The sequence below is a fragment of the Coregonus lavaretus genome (assembly GCF_964263955.1).
Source record: "Coregonus lavaretus genome assembly, chromosome: 20".
Lineage (NCBI taxonomy): Eukaryota > Metazoa > Chordata > Actinopteri > Salmoniformes > Salmonidae > Coregonus > Coregonus lavaretus.
In genome coordinates, this window is record NC_140007.1 from 14,548,611 (window position 1) to 14,573,220 (window position 24,610).

Sequence of the window (24,610 nt, forward strand, 5' to 3'; positions counted from 1 at the left end):
ATGGGAGTGGGCTCAATGGACCTCTCCTCTGTGTCATATCGCCGGGACAGGGTGTCTGCCTTACCGTTCTGGGACCCTGGGATGTAAGTGAGCTTAAACACAAACCGGGCCAGAAACATGGTCCACCTAGCCTGACGAGGGTTCAGTCTCCTAGCTGCCCGGATGTACTCCAGGTTACGATGGTCAGTCAGAATGAGAAAAGGGTGTTGAGCCCCCTCAAGCCAATGCCTCCACACCTTTAGGGCTTGAACCACGGCTAGCAGCTCCCTGTCCCCCACGTCATAATTACGTTCCGCCGGGCTGAGCTTCTTAGAGTAAAAAGCGCAGGGCCGGAGTTTAGGGGGCGTGCCTGAGCGTTGAGACAGTACAGCCCCAATACCGGCCTCTGACGCGTCCACCTCCACCTGGAACGCTAAAGCGGGATCCGGATGCGCCAGCACCGGAGCAGAGGTGAACAGGTCCTTCAGTTTACCAAACGCCCTGTCCGCCTCAGCTGACCACTGCAAACGCACCGGGCCCCCCTTCAGCAGGGAGGTGATGGGAGCTGCCACCTGTCCAAAACCCCGGATAAACCTCCGGTAGTAATTGGCAAAACCCAAAAACTGCTGCACTTCCTTAACCGTGGTTGGAGTCTGCCAATTACGCACGGCTGAAACGCGGTCAATCTCCATCTCCACCCCTGACGCGGACAATCGATGGCCCAGGAAGGAGATGGACTCCTGGAAAAACAGACATTTCTCTGCCTTGACATACAAGTCATGCTCCAACAGCCTACCCAACACTCGACGCACCAGGGCTACATGCTCGGCTCGTGTAGAAGAGTAAACTAGTATGTCGTCAATATACACTACTACAGCCTGCCCATGCAAATCCCGGAAGATCTCGTCCACAAAGGATTGGAAGACTGAAGGAGCATTCATTAACCTGTATGGCATGACGAGATACTCATAGTGACCCGAGGTGGTACTAAATGCTGTCTTCCATTCATCTCCCTCCCTAATGCGCACCAAGTTGTAGGCGCTCCTGAGATCCAGTTTTGTGAAGAAACACGCTCCGTGTAATGATTCTGTCATACTCGCAATCAGAGGGAGTGGATAACTGTATTTCACAGTGATCTGATTGAGACTACGATAATCAATACACGGGCGCAACCCTCCATCCTTCTTCTTCACAAAAAAGAAACTCGAGGACGCAGGGGAAGTGGAGGGCCGTATGTATCCCTGTCTCAGAGACTCGGCTATGTATGTCTCCATAGCCACCTTCTCCTCTTGAGACAGAGGATAGACATGACTACGTGGAAGTGCAGCACCTGCCTGGAGGTCTATCGCACAATCCCCCTGTCTATGAGGTGGCAATCGCGTCGCCCTAGTCTTGCTGAACACGAGTGCCAAATCATCATACTCAGGAGGAATGTGCAGTGCGGGCAATTGGTTCGGACTTTCCACCGTGGTCGCCCCTACGGAAACACCTAGACATCGCCCAACACACTGGTCAGACCACTCCTTGAGAGCCCTCTGTTGCCACGAAATGGTGGGGTCATGGGCGATTAACCAAGGAAGCCCCAGCACCACGGGATACGCAGGAGAGTCGATCAGATATAACTGAATGATCTCCTCATGACCCCCCTGCGCCTTCATCTTTAGTGGCGCTGTGACTTCCCTAATCAACCCAGATCCCAACGGACGGCTATCTAGGGCATGAATAGGGAAAGGCACATCTACTGGTAGGAGGGGAATCCCTAACTTAACACAAAAATTACGATCAATAAAATTCCCAGCTGCGCCTGAATCGACTAGCGCCTTATGCTGGGAATGAGATACAACCTGGGGGAATACTACAGGTATACACAGGTGAACAACAGAGAGCTCTAGGTGAGTTGGGCGCCTACTCACCTGGAATGACTCCCCAGTGCGTGACCTGTTGCCTCGATCCCCTGGAGGCCCTCCCCAGCACCGAACCGCAGTGTGTCCTCTACGGCCACAGTTGGTGCAGGGGACGGCCTCCCTCCGGATCTCTCTCCTCCTCTCTCTAGCGCCAGCACCCCCGAGCTCCATAGGGCTCGGCTCGGAGGTGCTGGGGGATGGAATGGACGGCCCCAACTCCGGACGTCCGCGGGTAGCCAGCAGGGTATCCAGACGGATTGACATGTCCACCAACTGGTCGAAGGTTAGATTGGTGTCCCTGCAGGCCAACTCTCGTCGAACGTCCTCTCGCAGGCTGCACCGATAGTGGTCGATGAGGGCCCTCTCATTCCACACCGCATCCGCCGGAAATCCAGGGCGAACTCCTGTGCGCTCCTCTTCCCCTGTCGGAGGTGGAACAGACGCTCCCCCGCCGCTTTACCCTCTGGGGGATGATCGAAAACAGCCCTGAAGCGGCGGGAGAACTCTGCGTAGCTGATGGTGGCGGCGTCTATTCCCCTCCATTCGGCATTGGCCCACTCCTAAGCCTTGCCGGAGAGACAGGAGATGAGGGCGGAAACGCTCTCGTATCCCGAGGGCGCCGGGTGTATGGTTGCCAGGTAGAGTTCCACCTGAAGAACCCCTGACACCCGGCTGCGGTGCCATCATATGCCCTCGGGAGCGAGAGCCGAATCCCACTGGACTCCGGAGCTGGTATGATGGGGCTGGCCGATGGTGGTGGTAAGGTAGGAGGAGGTGTGGGCAAGCCTCCTCTTTCCCATCGGCGCAGGGTGTCCATGACGTCTTGCATGGCTGAGCCTAGTCGCTGGATCATGGCGTCCTGGCTGCTGACCCGATCCTCCAGTGACTCGGTCACCGCCGCTGCTCCTGCTGACTCCATAGGTGGTGTGTTATTCTGTCAAGAGTGCTGATGTGGACGCGGTGGTGAAGTCAAGCGCAGGACACAGAGGATAAGTCAAGACGACTTTACTAACGAACTCTATATGCACACAAAATAAACGGCCTCGAAACACTAGAGGCGAACAAATACGCGGGGTGCGTAAAACAACACGAATAGCCAAGGTACCGAACCAATACATTCAAGACAAGCGGACAATAACACACAAAATGCAAACATAACACAGGGGAACTTATAGGTGACATAATCAATACAGAATACGAAACAGGTGCACCAACTAGACATGACAAAACAAACATCGAAAACATCAAGCGGTAGTAGCTAGTACTCCGGGGACGACGAATGCCAAAGCCTGCCCGAGCAAGGAGGAGGAGCAGCCTCGGCGGCATCCGTGACACTTTTGCAGAATATCAGTCTGTCCCTGATGTTTTTCCTGTAGAGAAGTGGCTTCTTTGCTGCCCTTATTGACACCAGGCCATCCTCCAAAAGTCTCTGCCTCACTGTGCGTGCAGATGCACTCACACCTGCCTGCTGCCATTCCTGAGCAAGCTCTGCACTGGTGGTGCCCCGATCTCGCAGCTGAATCAACTTTAGGAGACGGTCCTGGCGCTTGCTGGACTTTCTTGGGCGCTCTGACGCCTTCTTCACAACAATTGAACCTCTCTCCTTGATGATCCGATAAATGGTTGATTTAGGTGCAATCTTACTAGCAGCAATATCCTTGCCTGTGAAGCCCTTTTTGTGCAAAGCAATGATGACGGCACGTGTTTCCTTGCAGGTAGCCATGGTTAACAGAGGAAGAACAATGATTTCAAGCACCACCCTCCTTTTAAAGCTTCCAGTCTGTTATTCTAACTCAAACAGCATGACAGAGTGATCTCCAGCCTTGTCCTCGTCAACACTCTCACCTGTGTTAACGAGAGAATCACTGACATGATGGCAGGTGGTCCTTTTGTGGCAGGGCTGAAATGCAGTGGAAATGTTTTTTTTGGGATTAAGTTCATTTTCATGGCGAAGAAGGACTTTGCAATTAATTGCAATTCATCTGATCACTCTTCATGACATTCTGGAGTATATGCAAATTGCCATCATCAAAACTGAGGCAGCAGACTTTGTGAAAATGAGTATTTGTGTCATTCTCAAAACTTTTGACCACGACTGTATTTGTTCAAAACTGTTCAACTATTGTCTTTCTCTCTCTTTGAGTCAACTACTCACCACATTTTATGCACTGCAGTGCTAGCTAGCTGTAGTTTATGCTTTCAGTACTAGATTAATTATCTGATCCTTTGATTGGGTGGACAACATGTCAGTTCATGCTGCAAGAGCTCTGATGGTTTGGAGGATGTCCCCCGGAAGTTGTCATAATTACTGTGTAAGTCTATGGAAGGGGGTGAGAACCATGAGCCTCCTAGGTTTTGTATTGAAGTCAATGTACACAGAGGAGGACAGAAACTAGCTGTCCTTCGGCTACACCATGGTACTACTCTACAGAGTGCTGTTGAGGCTACTGTAGACCTTTGGTGACAAGTGAATATATTTAGTATAGTTTTATCTAAAAAGGATAACTTTTTTAATGTTGCACTATTTTTATGAAATTCACTGAGGAGGATGGTCCTCCCCTCCCACCTCTGAGGAGCCTCCACTGACATCTGTGGACCAGGAATGCAAAAAAACTCCCATGTGCCAGAGTCTGGCGTAGTGGTTATCCCCCAAGACTCCGGACCTATACTCCTGGCAACGTGGGTACGAACCCCATCTCAGCCCTTCCTCTCAGTCTCCCTCTGTATCGGTCTCTCCTCTACATTCCCATAAAATAGTAAAAGTTATATTTAAATTGTTTTTTTGTTTTTTTTAATTGGCCATGATATAAGCTTAGTAGTGGGAGGGAAGTTGTTTTGATCTATGGAGACCACTCACAATGTAGCTAGAGTAATTAGTGGAATTAACATCGGGCCCATCACTCTGCTCATCAAGAGGTGCCAACAGGGAGGGCCGGCTCGTAATGAGGTTCCTCATTAGCACAATAAGAATAGTGTGGACTGGAGAATCCCTCTTCTCGTCTGCCTTCGCGCTGGGAACAGGGGACGTTGTTACACTGACTGGCCAAGTAATTAGTGGTCGGCGCGACAGGGAAAATGGCCCCTCGACTCCCTGCAACCTAAACACTCTGTTTTACTGACCCCGCTGACAATTCATGTCACCTCGCTCTGCTAGCCGCTTAACTATCCAGAAACGTATTTTCAGTCCCCATTTTGAAACGTCTCGGTAGAGCAAACACTATCTATCCGCAGGGGGTCATTGTTGCTATGTTGTAGCTACTGATTTCATAAGCTGAGATTGCAACCACTGACACTCACAATCTGCTGTTTTTTGAGGGCCTGTCCACCCCTATTCTAGAGAGCAACTTCATGCTAAGACAACTGCGGGCCCCATTACATCGGCTTGTGGGCTGCATCTGGCCCGCAGGCCACCAGTTTAAGACCCCATGATCAAGCAGATACAGGAGATGGACAGTAATAAACAGATTTGTACAGCCATGAAATCCTGCATACACAATTGCCTTTGTCAATAGAAGTCTCTGTGCGTTCCCTCTCATAATGGTTAAGGTTATGATATAGGGGAGGGTAAGCTGGTCCTATATTTTATCTGAACTGTATCTGAGCTTGTTCTTCTAGGGGCTAATAGTGGGGTCTGTTTGATCAGCTTACTGCTTGTTAATTAAGATAAGACTGCTGAGGAGCGTTCAATCACACCAACTGAGTCCACTAGGCTAGGCCTTCCAACCACTCTCCATTGGCTCCCTGTCCAGCCATCCTGTGGCATCATGCATCTTGGATATTGCTATTCTATGCTATTTCATGCTAGAATATTAGCCAGAAGGCTGTTAGAGGATTTCACTAAGCACTGGACATCAGGATAATGACAAGCTGGAAAGCCTGGCATCGATAGGCCACCCTCTGTGAGGACTTGGCCATCTGTCACCAGCATCCAGAGAGAACAAATGGGGCAACCATTTTTAGACTGGGGGCTCAATGGCATCGAATGGTTAGGTTGAGAGGAAATCTATCTCCTTAATTTCTGGATACTGCATGTTCTGTTCTCTCAATGGACACAGAAGATGTAGTCTTCAAAAAGGCTTATTAATTACATTGACATTTTAGTCATTTAGCAGACGCTCTTATCCAGAGCGACTTACAGTTAGTGAGTGCATACATTTTCATACTGGCCCCCCGTGGGAAACGAACCCACAACCCTGGCGTTGCAAGCGCCATGCTCTACCAACTGAGCTACAGGGGACACGCATGTGAAGGACTGCATGTACAAGTGACTTGATATTGTGTGTGTGCACATCTCTACTCCAGGGATTCGTTAACAAAAAAACAACAGGACTGTGGCCCTTGAGGAACCAGAGTCGTGACCTGCTTTTCACCAATAAAGGAAGAGAGAAAGCTCACCTCCTTCTCCACATGCCTCAGGTTGCTCTTCACCTTCAGGTAGATCTCGGCGTCTGAGTCCTCTGGGGGCTGGGGCGGCGGGTAGCCGGGGGGTGGGGGTAGTTGGGAGGGGGAGTCAGGGGGAGGGGGTGGTGGGAAGGCTGGCGGGGGTGGGGGAGGCGGCTGAGCGGGGTCCTTGCTGTTGGGAACTCTGCCCCCTACGTCCGGGTTCAGCATGTCCATGTAGGTCTGCATGTCATTGATGGCCGACTCCGTTGGGCCTCCACCTGCGACAAGGACACGGTGGGTCAGTGGTGAGATTTCTGCCACAAAATGGCTGACGTGGCCATAGAAATAGAATTCCTTGAACGGACATCCCCATTCAAGTCAATGGGTGGGTGATGGGTGGACAGATGGCCCGTTCTAGGAATTCTATTTCTATGGACATAGCATCACCCAGGTGGGGTATTACACATTATTGCTGGTGGATGATGCAAGTTTCATCCACATAATATGTAAAGTGCTTTAATCACCTGGAAAAGCGCTATATAATCCATTCTATTATGTTATAACACACCTTTTTCAAATAATCAACTAATCAGTCTTCAGTCTGAACCTTCATTATTTAAATCCAGGATCGCATTTGGAGACCCTTGTTCTGGAGAGCGTGCAGGGTTTTGGAATGTGGTTGATTCACAGACAGATTATTTATTTGCCACTAGAGGGTGGTACTAGTATAAAGCGCTGCCGTGGCACCACACAATGGAATGCAAACTGTTACATGGAATTTGTTCCAGTCAGATGAGCGGTTGAAGTTCCCACCATTGTTATGATAATAGCGTACACGGTGCATTACCCAAGCAAATATGTCATGTCATGTTTGGGGGCACACACACACACACACTCTAAAGTTGGCTAAAGCACATAAAATCATACAAATAGTGTATTCGGCACAATTGCCTCGCCATAGCGTGACATGGACTTTTTCCCCCTGTGAAATCTGAACTATTATCTTCATCAGGGTTCAATCCAGCCACTTCAGGAAGTGAATTGAAATAGTGTGTGTGTTTGTGTGTGCACGTGCATGCATGTGTGTTTGTGTGCGCGCATGTGTTTTGGCATGTTTAAGTGCCTCCATGCGTGTCAAAGCGTGTGTGTGTGTGTGACTGACCAGCGGGGGCTCGTGACGATGGGGGCGAGCCGCTCCTTTTCCCTCCTGTGCTGGACTGGCTGGAGTTGGCCGAGTCGTAATTGGACAGGGTGCTGGAGGGCGAGCCCATGTCGAAGTGGACAGGTTGCTGGGCCTGCCCCGACCCCGCCGGGGGCATGGTGTTGTTGGGGGACGACAAACCTGAGTCAGGCTGCTTGTTGAATTCCTGGTCGGCCGATGGGTCTCTGGAAAGCACGCGGTGCTCCACACTCTGGAGGAAGACATTCACAATGAGGGGTTAACGAAACATGGTCAACCAAGAACCTGGGACAGAGCACTGCTAACCTAGCCTGGGACTGAAAAGGAACATTTCCTGAAGAAAATGTGTGTGCTTGTTTGTCTTGAAGTAAGTGGGGTTCAGTGAGTTCACGTTCAACGTTTTGAATGTTATATATCAAAACAACTTCCTATTCTACACAACGGATAATCATATCTCTACTACGCAATGCATTTCTATCTGGCCCTACACTCAAGTTGTACAACTTACAGTATGTACAATGCATTTAGCACAAAGGTTGTGATACAACAGAACATTTTTCTGCACAAAAATAATTACACAAGCCTTATGGAGACACTGCACAATGGTTGTGCAAACATTTTTGTGCAAATCTTCAATATCAGTTATATCACAACCAAACGGTGTCAAACGTGTTGTACAACCCGAGTGTTTACGGGGTCTCTAACATTCTGTAACGTTGCACCCTCCTGACCAGACCCAGGTCAGTAGTCAAAACAACACCACAACAAATTACAGACAATCATCTTTAGGTGCTGACTCCTAGCTGGCACGAGCCACAACATTTAGAATCTAATGCAGCCTGAGACTGCCGCTTTAAATGTCTCGACTGCACTGACTGCCCGTAATCTGTCACCTCAACGCCAGGGTAATGTTGAGGTAACGTTGAGTGACAATCAGTTCGGTACCACAGTTCATTGAGGAGGTGTCGGAGGGCTGGAGGTGGATGTGCCTGCTGTGTTTGATGAGCTGTGCCAGTCAACCCATTTCTGCTCTCACTAGTTGATCCAGGAGCCCAGTGAAGCTTTAGCCTGGTCCCAGATCTGTTGTTAAGCCAACTACTATGTTTATCAATGTTTGGCATGACATGGAGTTGGCTACGCAGCACAAACAGTTCTTGGACTACAGTCCCCATTTATAAAGCGTCTCAGTCAGAGTAGGAGTGCTGATCCAGGATCAGTATTGCCTTTTGTATTATAAATAATGCGATTACATTGACAGTGGTGACTTGATCCTAGATCAGCATTCCTACTCTAAGACACTATGAATACAGGCCCAGGCCTATGAAACTTCTGACCAGTGCTACACCAGCTTAACCTAAACACACCAAAAAAAACAATGCAAAACCCCAACTTGAATTGGAGCTGGTAAATATTTCTTATGTTCTATTCCCTTTTAAAAACGAGGAGGAAACGGTGCAAATGTAATATGCACTGAGTCTACAAAACATTAAGAACACCTTCCAAATATCGAGTTGCACCCCCTTTTCTCCTCAGAACAGCCTCAATTAGTTTGGGGCATGGACTCTACAAGGTGTCGAAAGCGTTCCACAGGGATACTGGCCCATGTTGACTCCAATGCTTCCCACAGTTGTGTCAAGTTGGCTGGATGTCCTTTGGGTGATGGACCATTCTTGATACACACGGGAAACTGTTGAGCGTGAAAAACCCAGCAGCGTTGCAGTTCTTGACACACTCAAACCAGTGCACCTGGCACCTACTACCATACCCTCTGAATGGTGCACATACACAATCCATGTCTCAATTGTCTCAAGGCTTAAAAATCCTTCTTTAACCAGTCTCCCCCCCTTCATCTACAGTGCATTTGGAAAGTATTCACACCCCCTTGACGTTTTCCACATTTTGTTATGTTACAGCCTTATTCTAAAATGGATTAAATAAAAATCCTCATCAATCTACACACAAAACGGGTTTGGCCGGTGTAGGCCGTCATTGTAAATAAGAATTTGTTCTTAAAGGACTTGCCTAGTTAAATAAAGGTTAAATAAAATAGAAAATAAAAAATAAAAAATAAATACCCCATAATGACAAAGCGAAAACAGGTTTTTAGAAAAAAGAAATTTTTTACATATTTACATAAGTATTCAGACCATTTGCTATGAGACTCGAAATTGAGCTCAGGTGCATCCTGTTTCCATTGATCATCCTTGAGATGTTTCTACAACTTGATTGGAGTCCATCTGTGGTAAATTCAATTGATTGGACATGATTTAGAAAGGCACACACCTGTCTATATAAGGTCCCACAGTTGACAGTGTCATAGCAAAAACCAAGCCATGTGTAGGGCAGTTGCGGTGACCGGCGGTCACGAATCATGAAGGCAGTCAAATTCCACATGACCGTTTAGTCACAGTAATTAGACTTCTCCAAGCTCTGATGCTGCTGATGGTCATTAGTAGCCTACCAAACTTGCTAACTGCCTGGTACTCAGCACTCTAATCACTCTGACATCAATGCAAATGTATTTGAAAATCTAAACCAAACATTTCATGAGAGCCCATGAGCTGATGTTGCGCAACATTTCTATAGGCTATGCAATTGCGGGAGAAAACAGAGTGATGGCCGCTATTAAAAAGAGGAGGATCCCATCAGCTTTCTATAGGCTAGGCCTACTATATTTATTTCTCAACTTTCCTAATATTAAGCACATTGCTTATATTTAAAACAGGAGTATAGCCTACATGGCTGGCATGAAAATAAACCATGGGGAAAAGCGTCCTTCATTCGCTATTTATGCTGCACGTTTTGATACAGGTGCATGATAATGGTCCATTCTAAATCAAAACAAATTTCACACATATATTATTTAGTATATGTGAAGACAAGATTAAATCAAGAATAGTCTAAATGGTGACAATATTAGCCTATCACTTGTGAATGCCTTTTTTTTGCGACTTGTTCGAATCATAGTCGCCACACCTCATGTAGCCTAGCCTATAAGCCTATATGTTTTAATAAGGTTTGTATCAACTAAAGTGGCTAAATAACTTCTTTAAATGAAGCACATTAATCTGCTTTACAACGGGTGTAGAGCCTAACTGGCATATACAAACAGCGCGAGAATTTCAAGTTTGGGGAAGATAATTACAAAAGCATTACATGCATAATTGCATTTGCGGTCACTTTTGATAATGGTGTTTTCCGCTAATGGAACATTTGCGCTTATTGCCTACTATCATGTGCGCATTGCTGCACTTATAATGTGAAGAAATAGCCTAATAGGTTATCAACATTTTAAGCTAAACGTGCTGATCTGCCAAATTGCATAAAAAAGGTTTTTGGATGCTAGTGGTTGTATTAATTTGGGATCTATCGCGTCCCACAACTATCCCAGACTATGTTTGGAATATTTATTTCTCGCACAGAATACAATAGGTCAACTTTTGTACTATGGGGGATAGTAGATTGACAGAGACTAGTGCTTTTGCTGTTCGTTAGTCCTACTCATCTTGTTGGCTGACGAAAAGTAAATGTGGACAGTTCTTGCAACATCTTCAATATGCACCTCGGAATTGGATAAGGAGGCACAGTTGCGTCCCGGATGTGTCTGTCTTAACTTGTAGCCTGTGAACACGACCCAATCACGTGACGGAGAGCCATGTGAGTGAGAGACATTTCGGATTGCGCAGCACACTCCGGAAGAAGGGCACAACGCCACACTCCAGGCTGCAAAAGGCATTGATTTTTTTAGGGTGCATTATGGCCACAAAGGGGATGCCGCCGTGAAATTCGAGGCATTATCAAGTGCTTGTCAAATTGTGAATGAGAGACTGATGAATGTGAAACATCCTGCACAAAAAACAAAGCAGAGCTCATGCCTTTCATGCAACTTTTTTCAAATCATCTTTAGTCTCATCATGCAGCCTTAAAATGTATTAAAAATCAAACCATATAGCCCAACGTTTGTAGAACAACTAAAGTTACATTAATAACTCTAAATTAAGCATATAGGAGTACATATTTCTTTGTTAACTGCTCAACACAGAATAGCCGCATGTGCACACTCCCTCAAATCATGGAGAAAATATATCATGCTTCTTTAGACCTGTCTAAAATAAATTATGGATTTATTGTGAAGGTGTAGGCTATATTACATGGATTTATTAGACTTTTTAAAATGGCTTGTAGGCTATGTGTGGAAGCCAGGAGATGCTAAATGTTAATTAACGGTCAATTACCGTGTGACCGACAATTATTTGCTTGACAATCACCGGCTGACAAAATTTCATGACCGCCACAGCCCTAGCCATGAGGTCGAAGGAATTGTCCGTAGAGCTCCGAGACAGGATTGTGTCAAGGCACAGATCTGGGGAAGGGTGCCAAAAATGTATGTAGCATTTAAGGTCCATCGTTCTTAAATGGAAGAAATGTTTGGAACCACCAAGACTCTTCCTGGAGCTGGCCGCATGGCCAAACTGAGCAATTGGGGGAGAAGGGCCTTGGTCAGGGAGGTGACCAAGAACCGGATGGTCACTCTGACAGAGCTCCAGAATTCCTCTGTGGAGATGGGAGAACCTTCCAGAAGGACAACCATCTCTGCAGCACTCCACCAATCAGGCATTTATGGTAGAGTGACCAGACAGAAGCCACTCCTCAGTAAAAGGCACATGACAGCCCGCTTGGAGTTTGCCAAAAGGCACCTAAAGACTCTCAGATCATGAGAAACAAGATTCTCTGTTTTGATGAAACCAAGATTGAACTCTTTGGCCTGAATGCCAAGCGTTACGTCTGTAAGGGAACCAGGCACTGCTCATCACCTGGCTAATACCGTCCCTACGGTGAAGCATGGTGGTGGCAGCATCATGCTGTGGAGATGTTTTTCAGCGGCAGGGGCTGGGAGACTAGTCAGGGTCGAGGGAAAGATGAACGGAGCAAAGTACAGAGAGATCCTTGATGAAAACCTGCCCCAGAGTGTTCAGGACCTCAGACTGGGTCGAAAGTTCACCTTCCAACAGGACAACGACCCTAAGCACACAGCCAAGACAACGCAGAAGTGACTTCGGGACAAGTCTCTGAATGTCCTTGAGTGGCCCAGCCAGAGCCCGGACTTGAACCCGATCAAACATCTCTGGAGAGACCTGAATATAGCTGTGCAGCAATTATCCCCATCCAACCTGACAGAGCTTGAGAGGATCTGCAGAGAAGAATGGGAGAAACTCCCCAAATACAGGTGTGCCAAGCTTGTAGCGTCATACCCAAGAAGAGTCGAGGCTGTAATCGCTGCCAAAGGTGCTTCAACAAAGTACTGAGTAAAGAGTCTGAATACATATGTAAATGTTAGCAGTTTTTTCTTTTTAATACATTTACAAAAATATAAAAATAAACTGTTTTTGCTTTGTCATTATGGGGTATTGTGTGTAGATTGATGAGGGGAAAAAACGATTTAATCCATTTTAGAATAAGGCTGTAACCTAACAAAATGTGGAAAAAGTGAAGGGGTCTGAATACATTCCGAATGCACTGGTTGAAGTGGATTAAACAAGTTACATTAATAAGGGATCATAGCATTCACTTGGATTCACCTGTACGGTCTATGTCATGGGAAGAGCCGGTGTTCCTAATGTTTTGTACACTCAGTATAAATCCGGCCTAACAAAATCTTGGAACAAATGAAAACAGCCTAAAATTGGCCACCCCCCACAGACAGTAGCAAGAACCCAACTAACTAACTAGTGATGATAGTACTCTCCCCTCTTCTAAACTAGGGCTTATACCCTCTTATCGCTTTCCCATAACACACCACGTGAACTCCTTTCACATGGAGCCTGTGATGACACAACAACACATTGTGAATGTGGGAACTGTAGCCACAGGAGCCAGCATGTCCCCCGACTGACACCGGTCACTCCACTAATGACAATTACTACTATTTACCCTCTGCTCTGCCTGGCACGGCCCTTGTGGGCAAAGCCCAACTGGGTGGCATGAGAAATAATAACACTTCCACCGAGACTCCCCAAGGTTTGTGGGAAACATGTCCCACCCCTCCCCCTCCCCTATTTCCATCTCTCTCCCGATCTTTCTCCTTTTGCTACTGTATGTCCTAACGAATACATCCCGTGTCTCTCACCATGTTCTCCACAGTGCGCAGGTACTTGGCACACTGGGCGTGCCCGTTGTACTCTGCCAGGTCAGCCGCGGAGAAGCCGTCCTGGTCCCGTATGCCCAGGTCCACCCCGTTCACCACCAGGATCTGACAGCACTGAGAGAGAAAGAAAGAAAGAGCGAGAGTTGGGAGAAGGAGAGTGAGACAGTCAGAAACATGAAAAAAGAGACAGAGGAAGACAGAGACAGTGACAAAGACAGAGAGGTCAGCTCATCACAAAAATAACTGTGTGGGAAGTTGTAAAGAGAGACAGTTCTCACAACAGCTGTGAGGCGTCTAACCTTAGGAAGGGAGACAATCTCAACTTGCTGCTCTCACTTGGCTAGTTTCTGTTCGTTATTCCTGTCGCCCTTGGTGTCTTGACTAGCCTCTCTCCCTCTGCCTTCCTACCCCCTCTCGTCACATACAGTACGGCCCACTGCCCTTTGACTCCCCCCCCCCCCATCTTCCAAATACTTTAACTCTTCAAAAATACATACAGTAGATCTTCTTGGGCCTGCTAATGGTTGGGCATTACGCTCATTGGCCAAACACCACACCAATTTCTATACGTACGAGTCAACCAGCTAATGTCAACCACTGCAGATTGCGATCTCTAAAGGGAGTGCATTGTGTAAGCGCACAAACGCATGCTTCACAGCCCTATCGGGTGTCTAAACCCACTGACCCAATTTCTTGTCCCCTCCTACAGATCCCTCTGTACACCAGAGTCAGAAGCTGCCAGTCACTGACCTCTGCTACAAGTGTGACATCAGCAGCCTCATAGACTTCAGGTGCCGGTTGCACCAGTAAGTGGGTCGTAACGCTACTTCCGTTAATATACCCTAGTAGGGAGCAGGTGTAGGGTGTGAAATTGGGACGACCATCATGATATGCATAAAAATTTACAGCAATCTATATTTTCAAAAGCATGCGGGCTGTGAAATATACAGAAAAACGCATGTCAGAAATGTTATGAATTGATTTACATTTTAAATGAGGGAAATCAGAAAGATTTCTGGCTCCCAGGTGTCTTTTATACAGGTAACGAGCGGAGATTAGGAGCACACTCTTAAAGGGAGTGCTCCTAATCTCAGCTTGTTACCTGTATAAAAGACACCTGTCCACAGAAGCAATCAATCAATCAGATTCCAAACTCTCCACCATGGCCAAGACCAAATACTTATTTCCCTTATTAAAATGCAAATCAATTTATAACATTTTTGACATTTTTTTGTTGTTATTCTGTCTCTCACGGTTCAAATAAACCTACCATTAAAATTATAGACTGATCATGTCTTTGTCAGTGGGCAAACGTACAAAATCAGCAGGGGATCAAATACTTTTTTCCCTCACTGTATGTGAGTCAACAGTAAATAATAGCCTACACTTGATTTAGGCTAAATGTTTGATTCTGATCAGTAATAGATGAGCCAATGAATAGATGAGCTATCACCTCCACTTATTTGCCCAGCCAGAGATCAATTAACCAAATATACAGACAGATTATATCACATTAATTGATTAGGAAAGTCATGGGCTTTTGGTCGAGTAGGCTACTATGCAAGTAAAGAGAAAAAAAATCCACTTGTTGAGATGTGCAAACTAGACAAGATGATCATGAGCACCCACCTCAACTTAGCTAACATTTTCCCAACCTAATTGTAACCAAATATCAAAGCAGCGCAATGGCGCTGTCTCAATCCAAACAGTGCTGAAATTATCATCTATTCCACACATGGCTATTGCTTTAATTTATTAACGGTTGGATAACTTTGGGAGTTTCAGTAAGCAATAATTTGATACATGCTTTCTATTGCATTAGCTTCTTTATTCCAATATTTTCGTCATTCAGTGATATTAATTCCATTTCCCGCAGTAATTCTTTATCGATCCATCCAGTTGTGGTTAAGAAAACGTGCATGCATAGTCGTGGGCTACGCAAAGTGATGGGCGAAGTGACGGGCGAAGTGACATGCCTCGCAAAGTTTAGAATTGCCACTAGGCTGGTAACAGCCTAGTAATGGACGTTGCCTAGAAACCATAAATCTCATGAAAGTGCATTGCTTACGCCGGACAGCTACGACTAGTCTTTTATTTTTTATTGAATATTTAAAAACATACAATCTACTTGCAGTCAACATATACACCACATTAGTCATCTAACAGACTCCCATCCAGAGCGACCCACAGAAGCAACCAGGGTCAACGCCCTGCTCAAGGGTACGTCGACAGATCTCCCACAAGGTCAAAAACGGGGACCCGAACCAGCGACCCATCAGCCACCGGCCCAAGCTCCCCCCGAGAAAATAATAATAATTCCATTCCCCATCGCAAAGACCCCCGTCCCCCAAAGCCCCCGCCCCCCCCTAGCCCCCGTCCCCCAAAGCCCCAGTCCCCCCCTAGCCCCAGTCCCCCAAAGCCCCCGTCCGCCAAAGCCCCCGTCCCCCCCAATGCCCCCGTCCCCCAAAGCACAAAACACCTTCACGGCATCAGCCTCAGGCAAACAGGTATTAGCTGTAACAACACTGCCCCTCAGTGTCATTCAAACTTACTTTTTGTTATGTTTTATTTGGACTTTTATCTTTGACCATCATTCTATCTCCCGCCCAGCAACTCCACTCCCACTTGTCTCCAATTCCACATCCCAACCCTCAGCTGTCACGTCTCCTGCCGTTGCTCCCCTCCGGCGCTCTGATTCGCCGGTCTACTGAGCCACTGGTCTGAGCGCACCACCTCGGCAAACACAGGACTGGAAACCCAACGCACCCTAATCACCTCCAGCGCACCTGCACCTCATCATCTCATCATCACCACTATATAGCCCTGGACTGTTCGTTCATTGTTGTGTGGAATCGTTTACTCGCTCTTTGTTATTCTCTTTCTTATTAAGTAAAACCTTACTTTGTTAATTCCTGCGTCTGCGTCTTCTAATACTCAGTATTCGTCACAGAATTACACACCACTCACGAAAATGGATGCAGCAGGAGTTTCCCAGTGCCTCGACCAGCACCAACAGCACCTTCCCTGTTAAACGCCGGCATGCAGGAAGTGCTCCAAACTCTGCATAATCTGCCCAGCGCTCCGGTTCCACCTCAGGGAGCGGCGAGTGCACCCAATCCACCTGTTCCCTACCATCACCCACTTCTGAGGGAACCCTCGCCCTACCGGAGTGCTATGACGGTAAAATACTAAATGTAGCGGCTTCCTGCTACAAGTTTCACGTTATCTGGCGCATCAGCCTGGGGCATATCCATCTGACCAAGCCAGGATAGCGCTGGTGATTTCGCTACTTAAAGGAAAGGCGCTTGATTGGGCCACGGCAGTCTGGGAAGGAGGTGAGGCCGTGGCCCTTCCCTACTCCACCTTCCTCGCTCGGTTCAGGGCGGTGTTTGATCATCCCACGGAGGGAAAGGACGGGGGTGCGCGTCTCATCCAGCTACAACAGGGAGAGTGGCCCACGTCCGAGTACGCTCTGAGTTCTCACGGTGGCGGCGTCTTCCGGCTGGAATGATCGTGCTCTGCGCACGGCCTTCAGGAGAGGCTTACGGGAGGACATCAAGACGGAACTTGCATGTCGGGGCGACAAGATGGACTTTGATACCCTCATCGCCACGTCCATCCGTCTTGACGACATGTTGAGAGACAGACGGCGTTCCCAACACCTCCCGGTGCCTTGACGCTCACCCCATCTGAGCTATGGAAGCCGACCTGCCTCAGAGTCCTCACCCATGGAGGTGGGCAGCACCCCCTACACCACCACGGACCACAGATCTCCTGGCGGCTCCCAATCTAGGCGGTATGACTCCCGTAGCCGCTCTGTGAGTGTTACGTCATCTCCTATCACAAAACCATTGTTTTTAGTTCCCATAACGATGACTGGTTATTCCTTCTCTTCCATTTCCACTGCAATGATAGATTCCGGATCAGAGGGGAACCTTATAGATATGGAGCTGGTCTCTGAATGGGGGTTTCCCACCATGCCACTGCCTTCTCTGCTACACGTCACCTCGCTGGACAATAAACCACTTGGATCATGCACCATTACGCACGTCACTCTCCCCAATACCATCACCATTCCCACACTACCGGATCACCACGAAGAGCGGTCATTCCACATCGTCACGTCACCCCTTCACCGGATCGTCTTGAGATTGCCCTGGCTCAGACTACACAACCCCACCATCAATTGGATCACCAAGAGGATCATAGCCTGGTCCCCCTCATGCCGAAGACCTGCCTGCTGGTGGTTTGTTGTTCCACGTCAGTGGAGAGTCCGGAGTCCGGCCTGCAGCCCAACATTCCACGTGAGTATGCAGATCTCTCTGATGTCTTCTCTTCATCAAAGGCTACGTTTTTCCCCTCCTCACAGGCCCTTGGACTGCAACATTGACCTGCTGGAGGGACAACACCCCCCGAAGAGTCGCATTTACCCCCTTTCCATGGCGGAGAATGAGGCCATGGAGAAGTATGTGGCGGAGACCCTGAAACAGGGGTTCATCAGACGCTCTACCTCTCCTGCCTCCGCCAGCTTCTTCTTCGTGGCCAAAAAAGACGGAGGACTGAGGCCGTGCATTGACTACAGGGGGCTGAACGCAGTCACCACCAAGTACCGGTACCCCCACCTTCTTGTTCCGTCGGCCATCGAGTCGGGACTTTACCAAGTTGGACCTGAGGAGTGCCTACAACCTGATCTGAATCCGGGAAGGAGACGAGTGGAAGATGGCATTCAGCACTACCTCAGGCCACTATGAATATGGAGTCATGCCCTACGGCCTTGCCAATGCACCTTCTGTGTTACAGTCCTTCATCAATTACGTGTTCCGAGACATGCTGAGTAGACAGGTGGTGGTGTACATCGACGATATCCTGATCTACAGGGCTACGTTCGAGGAGCACGTCAGGGACGTCAGAGCTGTCCTACTCTGCCTCTGGGAACACAGCCTGTTGGTGAAGGGGGAGAAATGTGAATTCCACCAACAGGCCATCTCCTTCCTGGGATACAGGATCAGTCCTCAGGGGGTGTTCATGGAAAGAGCGAAGACGGACGCCGTCAGTTCATGGCCAGTCCCCACCACCATCAAGGGCCTACAGAACTTCCTGGGCTTTGCCAATTTCTACCGGCATTTCATTAGGTCCTTCAGCTCCATAGCCGCCCCGCTCACCTCTCTCCTTAAGGGTGGGCCTCAGAAGCTGGCCTGGAACCCTGAGGCTGAAGCTGCCTTCCAGAGGCTGAAGGAAAGGTTCACCACAGCGCCCATCCTAAAACACCCAGATCCATCTTGTCCTTTCATCCTGGAGGTGGACTCATCGGAGGAGGGCGTGGGTGCGGTCCTCTCCCGGCGGTACGGTAAGCCAGAGAAAATGTATCCCTGTGCCTTTTTCTCTAAAAAGCTTACCCCCGCAGAGAGGAACTATGGAGTTGGAGACAGGGAGCTGTTTGCGGTGGACACTGGCTGGAGGGCACAGTCCATCCATTCCGGATTCTTACTGACCACCGGAATTTGGAGCACATACGGGCAGCGAAACAGATGAACTCTCGTCAAGCCAGGTGGGCCCAATTTTCTTACTCGCTTTCAATACATTCTGTCCTACCGCCTAGGATCCCAGAATGTGAAAGCCGACGCACTCTCCAGGATGCACCATACTGGAGAGAGGAAGGATCTGGGGGGGTCCTATCCTGCCCCTGTCTCTCATCGTTGCACCTGTCGTTTGGGAGGACCCAGCGCCTGCCAACGCCCCTCCGGGGCGCGTGTATGTACCCACCAGTGTCCATGACCGCCTGCTGATCTGGGCACACACCACCCTTACAGCAGGGCACTCCGGTATTACGTGCACCCTGCATTCTCTAGCACAAAAATACTGGTGGCCCACCTTGGTTTCTGATGTCTCTCGTTATGTCAACTCCTGTTCTGTATGTGCCCAAACGAAGACACCTCGGAACGCCCCGGCAGGCAAACTAGTTCCTCTACCAGTGCCTCAGCAACCTTGGTCACACCTGTCCATAGACTTTGTCACCGACCTCCCACGTTCTGATGGCTTCACCACAGTCATGGTGGTCGTAGATAGGTTCTCAAAATCATGCAGTTTTTTGCCACTAACTGGTCTTCCTTCTGCTCTCCAGGTCGCTGAGGTTCTGTTCCAACAGGTCTTCCGGCACTATAGACTTTCGGAGGACATCGTCTCGGACCGTGGCCCCCAATTCACCTCCCGAGTGTGGAAAGCTTTCCTGGAGAAGATCGGGGCCACGGCCAGCCTCACTTCCGGGTATAGGACTCAGTCAAATGGGCAGATGGCGCATGAACCAGGAGCTGTGGAGGTTTCTTCGTTGCCACTGTCAGGACCGGCAGGGTGAGTGGGCGAGGTTTCTTCCCTGGGCAGAATATGCCCAGAACTCCCTCGTTCACTCCTCCACAGGGCTCACTCCCTTCCAATGCGTCCTGGGGTAGCAGCCGGCCCTGGCCACTTGGACACCCAGCCAGACTGATGCGCCCGCTGTCGATGAGTGGTTTCGCAGGTCTGGGTCTGGGACGCCGCCCATGTCCGTCTCCAGAGGGCCATTTGTCGGCAGAAGGACCAAGCTGACCACCACCGCAGTTTCGCTCCCGTATTCCAGCCTGGTGATCGCGTCTGGCTGTCCACTCAAAACCTCCCTTTCCGCCTGCCCTGCAAGAAACTGAGCCCCCGGTTTGTTCGTTTAAGGTCCTCCGGCGGATTAATGCGGTGTCATACCGGCTGCTCCTTCCCCCTCACTACCGTGTCTCACCTACTTTTCATGTGTCTCTCCTCAAGCCAGTGGTTCCTGGTCCTCTGGCAGATGCTGTCCCCCGGGGTACACCCCCTCCGCCCCTGGACATTGACGGGAGTCCGGCGTATGCTGTGAGGGATCTGCTGGACTCCAGGTTTCGTGGGGGACGGCTCCGTTACTTGGTGGACTGGGACGGGTATGGCCCTGAGGAGAGGAGCTGGGTTCCGGCTGGGGATATTTTGGACCCCAACCTAATTCAGGACTTCCACCGTCGCCGCCCTGACTGGCCCGCTCCTCGTCCTCAGGGTCGCCCTCCTGGCCGGCGACGTCCAGCGGCTGGAACCGCGCGTCTGAGGGGAGGTACTGTCACGTCTCCTCCCATTGCTCCCCTCTGGCGCTCTGATTCGCCGGTCTACTGAGCCACCGGTCTGAGCGCACCATCTCGGCAAACACAGAAATGGAAACCCAACACACCCTAATCACCTCCAGCGCACCTGCACCTCATCACCACCACTATATAGCCCTGGACTGTTCGTTCATTGTTGTGTGTAATTGTTAGCGTCATGTCGTTTACTCGCTCTTTGTTATTCTCTTTCTTATTGTTAAGTAAAACCTTTTCTGCATTTGCATCCTGCCTCTTCGTATACTCAGTATTCGTCACATCAGCTTCCCTCAGCCCTTCCCACCTATCTCTGCTAGCCACCCTCTTCGGATTTCTATGCACCATTTATCTTTCAACTATACTGTGATGTTTAACATACAATTTGAATCTATCTAATCGAATTGAATCTTTTACTCGGAGTAATAGTATATTAGTAATTGTCTGAACCAGTCTCTCCAGATCTCCCAAAAATACTATTTCTAGGGTCAATTTTAGATCAGTGTTATGCATTTTCAGCCATTCCTGAACCTGAGACCAGAAACAGGCTATCTGAGGGCAATACAAAAACAAAATGGTCAATTGATTCTGTATCCTCACAACAAAATCTGCAGAACTGCGATGATTGTATGCCCCAAATATTCAACATTTTGTTGGTGGCAAGAATTCTGTACAATAATTTTTGCTGAAAAGCACGAAGTCTTGAATCTTGCGTCGTTTTATATATCAACTCATACACCCTGTACCATGGAATCAGTACATCAAAAATCTCTTCCAAACTATTTTCTAATCTGTATGGCTACGACTAGTCTTATTTTTGGTTGGTGCAACAGGTATAAATTCGGATCACAATGTCGGACGTAGCTACGCATTTAAGACCAACTTTTTTTACAACCGGCCCCAGTATCTCAGACTGTTCTGTGGACAAATGTAATCCACTACCTACCAACTCCTTATATGCGGTAGCGCATTAAAAACTGGCAACATACACACAAACACACACACACCTCCAGCTCCCCATTCTCGGCAGCGTCGTGTAGCGGCGTTCCGCCCCAGCTGTCGGTGATGATCTCGCCGCTGTGCAGCAGCAGCCAACTGAGCACCTTGGCATGGCCGCGGCTGGCGGCAAAGTGCATAGCCGTGGCACCGTCACCATCCCGGTCGGCCAGGCTGATCTCTGTGAAACTCACCTGCAATGGGACAACAGTAGAGGTTAAACCAGACAGGGGCAAACTACGGCCCGCGGGCCAGATCCAGCCCGCCAGCCAATTACTGTAGAAGCGGCCCACGGTGGATAAAAATATATGTGTGTGTCAACTGAATGCAGAGCTTAGTTCATAGAATCGCGGTTACGTGAGTAACCTCCAATGTCCACTATTGCAGGTGGGACAAACCGATCGGTTTCTGAAATTATACAGTAATAGGCCCACTGCTCTTAATTCCCTGAGTCTCTATTCAGGGTCCTTCCTGGAAACACCTTCAGACAGCTCACCTAAATCTTCTCAAACCCAACCAAAGAAACCAGTCCAATATCTGTTCATGAAAAAAAGTAAGTTAATAACTTTTGAACTATTGTTCCAGGAGAGAGGAGTTTGAACGATGGACATTTTGTTAGAATGCTGCCGTTAGCTAAGTTTGCTAATTGGAGCTGCCCCCCCCCCCCCCCCCCCCCCTTTTGTAATATTCATTACCCATACAATTAGAGTATTACAAATGCAAGAACTATAAAACTATATTGGTTATTTATGCCTATGTACTGAAGAGCACATTTCATTCATAATCATTGCACTAGCAGTTTTATGCATTTTCTGTTATACAATAAATCTTGCTTGCCAGCTTTATCTTTTTTGTTGCTTGCCACCTGTGTACTACGCTACCACATGTTAGCCTGCAAGCTAGCCACTATTGGTGACGCTGGTATTTGCCAGGAGGACATTCCTGCTAGCCTTCTAGAACATTAGTTTTAACCTTTAGCTATAGCTTGTGTTACACTATAATGCATTGCTACTTATATTAATATCTTTGCATATTAGTATTTCATTTGCATATTGCAGTTGTCTGATGTTGCTAATACAATTTCATATCATTAGCATTTTATAGCCATGTATTATGCTCTTTATGGTTTATGGATATTCATGTACACCCACATCGGATTTATTTGGCGCTTGTCTAGGACCCAAATACACTATAAAATAATACAACAAATACAGTAGAAGAAATAACAAAAGACAGCATGAAGTGGGGACCATTGACCTACCAGCCAGACGATGACAGTGTTATGGCCCATTTGGGCGGCGGCGTGCAGAGGTGTCATCCCGTCATTGGCTCTGATGCCTGGATCTGCACCACAGTCCTTCACCAGGTATTGGACAACCTCCAGGTGACCTTCCTGGCAGGCCAGGTAGAGGGGTGTGGCACCATTCTTTGTTTGGGAATTGACAACGCTAAAAGAGAAATGTTTTTTTTATTTTAAAGACCTGTATTCGGCATTATTTAATTACCATGTTATTACGTTGTGATTCTTGAACAATATAATAAGCTTGGTCCGAGTTGCCACCTTAAGGAGCCTTTCCATGAGGCTCCAGTCCAAGTAGCCATGACTGGGGGAGGTATTCTGATTAGCACATCAAGCCAACTCCACACCCTGGAGCCAAATTCCGCCCTCCCTGTTCTCCCAAAGGCCAACGTGGCAGTGGATAATTCTTTGCCCCATCCAATGACAATGCGTCTGCTTGCCCCAGCTCTCCTTGTCACAGCGGGAGTTCAAGGAGTGAAGTGAAGTGCTTCCCCTCTAAATCCCATAAGGCCTTGCTTTATTTGGACACTGACTGACATGCGGGAAATGAGTCCCGTAAGAGGCTTACCATCCTGCTGGTTCTGTTCCTCACTACCTCTGTGTTAACCAGGCGGCAGTAAGTGGTGACAGGCCAAAGGGAGGGAGGGAAGTAGATGTAAAGAGGGGGAGGGGTAAAGGGGGAGGGGTGTCTCCCCTCAAACCAAACAACTCCACCCAGTTTCCCCTCACGGAATAGAGACAGCAGCCAACAACTTACTCGACCGAGTCGGGGTTGTTACTAAAGCTATATATTTGGACGATGTAGGCGTTTCCTGGATCCAAAACGTAACACCTTAAGTAACACCTTTCCTTTGTTTTGTTTCTTGAAAACGTGACAAAACCCAAAATCTTAGGCGTGACCAACGGGGCATCCTTGGGGTGCATTTGGGGCGAGGTTCAAGGTAAAAACAAGCGGTCTTGAATATTTCACCACAGGAAGGGGACCTAATCTGCAGTTCTATCATCAGGAAGTGGGCAGATGGCTGCATTATTCATGAGTGTAACTAAAGTGGGCTGGAGCTCTCCTACATCCCGGGGTGTGGATAGGGAGAACAACATACACTATGTTTATGGAAAGGAGCTGACACTAACATGCGAACATTGACGCAACACACAAACCCCCTCAAATACACCTTACCACTGGATAGAAACTGCACCAAGGTGTCTATGTGCTCTTATGAGATGCCTCATGACAAGGGTGACTACGGAGTTTCCACAGACTCAGGCACTCCACTAAAGGAACTGCTTTAGGAGTACAGGTGTAGATTTCAAAAGGGCTTAACAAAGAGGCTTGTCTTTGTGCGAGGGTAGAAATACAAAGTGTGACAATAGATGATACCCTGTCCCACATACCACACACCCTCAACAAAAACATGCACACGAGCCATTTTGTTCGTCCGTCATTTGTCAACTTGAAATTGCCTTCACTATTACTGGATACAATACACCATTCTCCCCTCCCCCATGTTCAGCAATCGTATCTTTATTATTAGCAAAGTAATTGATGTTGTCACGCTAATGGGCTTCTTGCCTGATAAAAGCTAATTGCGTTCTCAGTGG

At 48.2% G+C, this 24,610-nt stretch overlaps 1 protein-coding gene across 1 annotated transcript in view; it reads right to left on the reverse strand.

The window, feature by feature from the left end:
- The window catches only part of espn (espin), a 107,217-nt gene that overhangs the window by 57,497 nt on the left and 25,110 nt on the right, over positions 1-24,610 (reverse strand). The window contains exons 3-7 of the mRNA XM_084183950.1: positions 22,973-23,159; positions 21,723-21,905; positions 13,574-13,705; positions 7,429-7,678; positions 6,279-6,544 (exon numbers count right to left, since the gene is read on the reverse strand). Coding sequence (XP_084040076.1) covers positions 6,279-6,544; positions 7,429-7,678; positions 13,574-13,705; positions 21,723-21,905; positions 22,973-23,159 — 1,018 coding nt within the window. The remainder of the gene's footprint in view (positions 1-6,278; positions 6,545-7,428; positions 7,679-13,573; positions 13,706-21,722; positions 21,906-22,972; positions 23,160-24,610) is intronic.